General features: G+C 37.5%; 1 protein-coding gene across 1 annotated transcript; it reads right to left on the bottom strand.

Moving 5' to 3' along the window:
- On the bottom strand, positions 1-2,761 carry LOC118043526 (cation/H(+) antiporter 15). The gene is made up of 3 exons (XM_035051540.2): positions 2,507-2,761; positions 1,393-2,370; positions 1-1,299 (listed from the first exon to the last, which is right to left on the bottom strand). Exons 1-3 carry the CDS (start codon positions 2,759-2,761, stop codon positions 133-135), a joined length of 2,400 nt encoding a protein of 799 aa, XP_034907431.1. The 3' UTR covers positions 1-132.
- Between the last annotated feature and the right edge of the window lie 4,368 nt (positions 2,762-7,129).

Genomic DNA, 7,129 nt, shown 5'->3' with positions numbered 1-7,129 from the left:
TACACACAAGCTAATAGTTTAGTTAACAAGATCATTAAGAACTCCATAACAGATGGCCTTTTCGTTTTAAAAATGTTAAGAATTTTGTTAGCATGGTCATAAAAGGCAACTTCAACAAAACTTCTACTGAATTTATTCAGCTGTGTCTGCAACATAATATTGTTGGATTACAAGGATGGATGCATTTCGTGCAAACTCAGATGTAGATAATGCCTCTCCCAATACTCCTAGATCTTTACAGTCACTCCACTCTGATAGCCCTGATGTGAAAGGAGATGCCACTCCTTGACCCCTTCCCACTATATACAGATCATAATAATCAAACATTTCCTTTGTGGTCCTTAAAATTTCTTCCCCGTTGTTTACCACCTTTTCTAAATAAATTACGGAATCATTGCACATTGCCTTGAATCTGAGTTCGTTGACGTATTTTTCATCAAGCTGTTCATAAATTTCACTCTCTTTTCTCTCTTCCATTATACTTTTTGCCTTTTCTCCTGGACGAAAGTGCACAACTGTTAAACGCACCTCGTGAGAGCCTGCCATTCTCCATGAGTAGGCTAATGCTTCGCGGTCGTCAGGTCCACCGGTGAAGAGCATGGCAACATTAATTTGTTGTTTCCATAGATTGGAACCCATATCACGAATGCTTAATTGAAGCCCTCGGTCAACAAATATACCGACTGAACATGGAGCTTTTGCAAGCAGGTTGTGGTTGACAGTTCTGATAGAAGAATTCTCTTGCACCACGTCAACTCCACATCCTTCCTTGTGAAATGGAACAATAATTAAGGTCACATGTTTGTCCTCAGCAACGCAGCATATCTCTCTGTGCATGGTCGCGTAAGGAGACACGACTGTTACTGGTTGGATGGAAATCGGATGGCCTGTTCCACTCCTTCCATAGCTTCCGAGACTGTGAGATGTGACGTGGTCTGATATAACTCTTTCAAAAATGGGTTGGCTGATGTTAGTGGCGTTATAGGCGTCATGAACAATAAGCATTGCCGATGAACGGCCTGTGAGTTCTACTAGATGAAGAGCAAAAATAGTGATTGGTGATAGTTTAGTAGAATTAGACAATTTCAAGAGGGTGCTCATTCCTGATAGATGATGAGATTCATGAACACACATAATGATTTGAAATTCAGAATCATCTTCGCTTGTTTCCATAGTCCTCTGCTTGTATTGCTTGAGATTCTTTGAAGACTTACTGACCCAATTTGGAAAAGGTTTCACAAGAGCTGTCATAACCAAAAACACAATCACCATTGCAGGAAATGTTGCAGAGTCCAGAGCCTGCATCAATGTCATAAAATGATTTGTCAGAAATAGATCAAGCATATACGTCTCTATAATTCTTAGTTAAGTTTATGAAAATATCCAGTGTACCTGTACATCGACACCGATGTTAATAACAACCAGAGCCAAAAGGCCTTTTGTGTTCATAAGAATCCCAAGGGCAATACCATCACGAGCAGGGATACCGAAGGCCTTGCAGACAAGGAAAGAGCTCAAAACCTTGACCGAGAAAGCCGAGACAACAATCACCAGCAGCATGACTACATTAGTTTTGGACATCATAAAAAATATGTCAATTTTACCTCCAACAACCATGACGTAGGAAGGAAGCAAAATTCCTGCCACAAAATTATTGACTTGTTCCAAAATTCTTGTTTCAAACTCATTCGATGTGACAAGTCCCAAAACAAATGCCCCTGTCATAGAAGTGGAGCCACAAGCATCTGTGATGAATCCACAAATGAGCACTGCAGCAAGAATAACATATACATAAAAGTCTCTACCACTGCTTTTGTTCGAAGAACTTTTGATTTTGCCAAGGACTGGACGCACCACAAACCAGCAAAGAATAATGAAGCCAACAGTTGGGAGGATGGAAAGTTTACTGCGTCCATGGAGCCAGGTTATTGTCGTAATAAGAATAGTCCAAGATGCTAAATCATTAACAAAAGCTGAAGACAAGGCTATTTGTCCAAGATCTGTGCTGATGAGATTAATGTCGGAAAGAACTTGAGCAAGATCAGGAAAGCTTGTGACAGTCAGAGCAACACCCCAAAACAATCCGCCAACAGGATTGGCAGAAGGAAATATGGATTTATCTCGTGTAAATAAGCAATACAGACTGGCACCCATACCCATAGAAAACAGAATTCCAGCCACGGCATTGGTGAAAGCTTTCTTCCCCACTCTCCTTACCATGTTTAGATCAATCTCTAAACCCACAAGAAACATGTAATAAACAAGGCCTAAGTTTGCCATGGTCTGCAACGCCACATTGCTCTTTATCGGACGCACGTATCTGAGGAAAAATGTAGACCTAAAGAATATTGGACCAAGCATGCAAGCTGTCTACATGGATTGGAAAAACACAAAATTAATACTAATAATCAGAAAGTAACAGAGCAGCCAAGATAACAGAAATGTAAAAGCCTTCTAAACACACAACCAAATATGTAATCAGCACGGCAAAATGTATCATACTTACAATTAACTCTGCGAAAAATCTGGGTTGACGGGTGAAGTTAAAGATGAAGAAAAGCAAGTGAATCATGAATATAGTGATGCTTAACTGGACAGCAAAGTATGGAACATTATTAAGCAGGGGGTTTGAAATCTTCCAAACAGACAAATCAACATTTACAGTCTCGTAGTAGCAGACGTTCACGCCATTAGAGGGTGTTCTTTCTAGAAGAAAGCCACCAACATAAGCTACTATATCAGTTTCAGTATGGTCAGCCATTCTGGCAATGGCCCTTTTGCTAACAAAATCGAAGGAAATTATGGGAGAAACCAAGGAAATTTTCAAGAAAAGTTTCCCCTGCAGCACAACAAAACCTGGAAGAGGGCAAGTGGGAAAAATAAAATAAAATAAAGGAGAAATTGTCGACCAAATTTAGGCAGTTGTCCTAAAATTAACCAAATTTACAGGAGGCAGGTAAAATATAGTACATGTATATGTAGGGTATGCAAGTAGAGCTATGACTAAGGATTCAAATTTGAGCTTTGACTTCTTGCTGTCATTTACTAAAACAACTCAGTCGTAATCGGGCATATTATAATTATAATTATAATTATAATTATAATATAATTATAGTTTTACCCACATTGTTTTTATTTTTTAAAACTTTTTTTATGATTTTTTTAAAATTATTTTTTTTAAATTTTATCTTTTTAATATTAAGATGATTGAGAATTTAGTTTTATATTTTATTTTATTTTATTTTATCTTTCTATGAGGTTAGCGTGGTTTGTGGATTTGTCGAGGCAAACCATGTTATTCCAGTTTATGGATTTTGTCACGACCCGATTCCCGGATCCATGACCGGCACATAGGCAAGGTTCCCCTCCAAGGTTCCGTACCTATGCGAACCCAAACTTACATACAAACTTATCCTTCAAAACTCAATCAGAGTTGTTCAACGCAGCAGTAACAACAAAACTAACTTTATAATATAATTCGATTGTCTTAATATAAGAGTTCATATAATATTCATAGTTTTGGAGCACTAACTTGACATAAAAAGAAAGGTACAAATTACAACCAAAAAGCAGGTTCGGAAGGTTCAACAAAAGTAACCCGCTATCAAGCTATAAGCCTGAAAAGAATAAATAATGAGAGGGTGAGTTCAACAACTCAGTGAGTAGATAACGTTCAATATACACACACGAGGTAATATAGCAATGAGAAATATATATACAAGTATGGCTTTAGTTCTTATACGAAGGTTTATCAAATAGGCCATAACAAGAATATCATATGGTAGAACTCGTCAGAAAATCAAAATGCAATGAGCATGAGGCTCCGTACTGATGGATGATCAGTCCACACAGGTTGGTGTCTCCCCCGACCAACTAGGGTTCAGATACGATGTGCACAAAGACTAACACTACCCTGTTAGCATGGGTATTCTGACTGACATACCATAGGTTCATAATCATAATCAAACAAACATATTCATATCTCAAAGCTCAACTCATGACATCAATCAAATGAGGAGCTATCAATTCAGAAGTCAAATCAGAAGTCAAATCACATTGGTTCATATCAAGAAATCAGATTCAATAATTGATCATGCTTTATCATATCAAGGATAATAATCAGCATATATATTATCAAGAAGCATGATCCAATTCATATTAACAAATCAAATATTTATAATATATTTCTCATGCATATGGAAAATTATCCACTCACCTGACTCAAAAGCAAATAGAAGCCAAAAGCAGACACTGAAGAAAATCCTACTGACGTCCCGCCGGTAGAATATCAGGATTATCTGAATACAAAGGAAATATTTTCAAGAACGACTCGAAAGAACATATAACCTATTTAATACACTTAACTAAGGGTGTATTCCATAACCCTATATGTTTTTGAACTAACTAGTCACTTTTTCTCAAAAACCCAAAATCTAACGGTTTTCCCGAAATCTAATCCATAATAAAAACAACTAATAAAATTGGTAATAATTCACTAAGTAACCCTTAATTATTCATCAAACTAATCTGCAAAAGCTAATATTACAGCTAGGGACTAATCTGGAATTTTTCCATATTTTTAGGGCCAAATCGTAACTTTTATCAAATGGAGGACCAAACTGAAATTTGTCATAAATCCATGAATATACTGAAATTCTGACCTTAATTAATCCTCAATTCTGCCCCGGGATGTATCATTATGCTTCAGGGATCATTCTGGAATTTTACTAAATTTTTAGGGTCAAATTGTACTTTTTGTCAAATTGGAGGACTAAATTGAAAGTTTGAAATTATCTTATCTATACAGTAATTCTGTCCATTAATTCATATGTTATTCTGTTCAGAATCTCGGAATATGCTCCAGGGACCAATTTGTAATTTTCCAAAAGTTCGGGGACTAAACTGTAATTTTCGGAAATTGAGGGACCAAATTGAATTTTCGTCATCTTCAACCTCAAACCCAGAATTTCAACAGATCAACTACTGTTATCCCCTGATTTCTAACACAAATTCACAATTCAAACAAAACCATAACTCAAAATCATCACAATCTTCCATAATCAACTAAATCATCAATTAAACCCAAAACACAAATTCTCAAAACCCTAACATTCATCAAAACTGAAATTAAAGTTGAATTAACATATTATACATATTAAACAACCTAAATCTTACCTTTTTCACTTATTTCCTCCAAATCTCTTCCTTTTTCCCTTATTTTCCCTTATTTTCCCTTCTTCTTCTTTCTCCCTTCTCTCTCACGTTTCTGAATATTTCAGATCACACTTTCCCTTTTTTTTTTTTTTTTACTTCCTATTTATATTTATCAATTATTGGTCAATTACCATAATACCCCTTATTCATTTATTCCAACTTTTAAGCCTCCAAGGGCTTTGTTGTAAAATCCTATCTTATTAATTTAGAAACATTACAATCTCCCCACCTTATAAAAGTTTCGTCCTCGAAACTTAATAGAAAAGATTGAATACTTACCGAGATTATAGAAAAGATGAGGATACTCCTCACGCATCTTATCCTCGAGCTCCCATGTCGCTTCCTCACATGAATGACCTTTCCATTTCACTTTCATTGAAGCTATGTCCTTCGACCTAAGCTTCCTCACTTGTCGGTCGACTATAGCTTCCGGTTGCACCTCATAAACCATATCATCCCTCAAGTCAATGGGATGAACCTCTAATACATGTGATGGATCTGACATATATTTCCTTAACATGGAAACATGAAATACTGGATGAATAGCAGACAAGTTTGGTGGTAATGCTAACCTATAAGCAACTGCCCCAACTCTCTCCAGAATCTCATATGGTCCAATGAATCGAGGACTCAACTTGCCTTTCTTCCCAAACCTGAATACTCCTTTGGTAGGTGATACTTTTAAGAACACACAATCACCCACTGAAAACTCTAAGTCACGCCTTCTTCTATCTGCGTAACTTTTATGTCTACTCTGAGCTGTTTGAAGCTTCTTTCTAATTACCTCAATCTTCTCTGAGGTAATCTGAATTAACTCTGGTCCCAGTAGCCTCTTCTCACCAACCTCAAACCAACAAACCGGTGATCTACACTTTCGACCATATAAAGCCTCATAAGGTGCCATCTCTATGCTAGCCTGATAACTGTTGTTGTAAGCAAATTCCACTAATGGTAGGAACTTACTCCAACTAACTCCAAAATCCATAACACAAGCCCTTAACATATCCTCCAAGGTCTGAATAGTCCTCTCAGACTGACCGTCTGTCTAAGGGTGGAAAGTTGTACTCAACTGCACTTTAGTACCCATAGCTTCTTGAAATTTCACCCAAAACCGCGATGTAAACTGTGGACCTCTATCAGACACTATCGAGATTGGCACTCCATGCAACCGTACAATCTCACTAATAAACAATTCCGCCAACTTTGCATATCCATAAGTAATCTTAACTGGCAGAAAATGGGCTGATTTTGTCAACCTGTCAACAATCACCCATATCGAATCATAACCCTCCTGACTCCTAGGCAATCCTGTCACAAAGTCCATTGTGATCCTCTCCCACTTCCATTCTGGAATCAACAATGGTTGCAACAATCCAGGAGGTTTCTGGTGTTCACCCTTTACCCTCTGACAGGTCAAACACCTAGAGACAAAATCTGCTACATCAGCCTTCATCCTATTCCACCAATAACACACCTTAAGATCTTTATACATCTTGGTGGAACCTGGATGCATTGTGTAAACTGTCTGATGTGCCTCTATCATCAATTCTCTCCTCAGATCATCAACATCAGGTACACAAAGCCTATCCCTATATCTCAGCACATCATCATCACCAATCACAAAACCTGCAGCTTTACCCTGCTCAACCTCATTTCGAATCCTGAGTAGGGAATCATCTTTCTTCTGAGCTGCTTTTATCTTATCAAACAAATCTGACTTAACCTGAAGATGAGCAATCATTGCTCCGGCTTCACTAAGATCAAATCTGACTCCTTCATCCACTAACTCATGCAACTCCCTAATTAGAGGTCTTCGTACTTCTTGAATATGAGCTAAGCTCCCTGATGATTTTCTACTCAAAGCATCGGCAACTACATTTGCCCTACCCGGGTGGTACTGTATGGTACAATCATA

The sequence above is a fragment of the Populus alba genome, chromosome 7 (genome assembly GCF_005239225.2).
Source record: "Populus alba chromosome 7, ASM523922v2, whole genome shotgun sequence".
NCBI lineage: Eukaryota > Viridiplantae > Streptophyta > Magnoliopsida > Malpighiales > Salicaceae > Populus > Populus alba.
This window is presented reverse-complemented; position numbering and strand designations above follow the sequence as displayed.

Excerpts from the sequence above, each read along its gene's own strand:
- LOC118043526 (XM_035051540.2), bottom strand. The coding sequence starts at position 2,761 with ATGGCTGACCATACTGAAACTGATATAGTAGCTTATGTTGGTGGCTTT. Across the intron at positions 2,371-2,506 it reads GATTTTTCGCAGAGTTAATT|ACAGCTTGCATGCTTGGTCC; the intron begins GTAAGTATGATA and ends CAATCCATGTAG. Across the intron at positions 1,300-1,392 it reads ACATCGGTGTCGATGTACAG|GCTCTGGACTCTGCAACATT; the intron begins GTACACTGGATA and ends ACATTGATGCAG.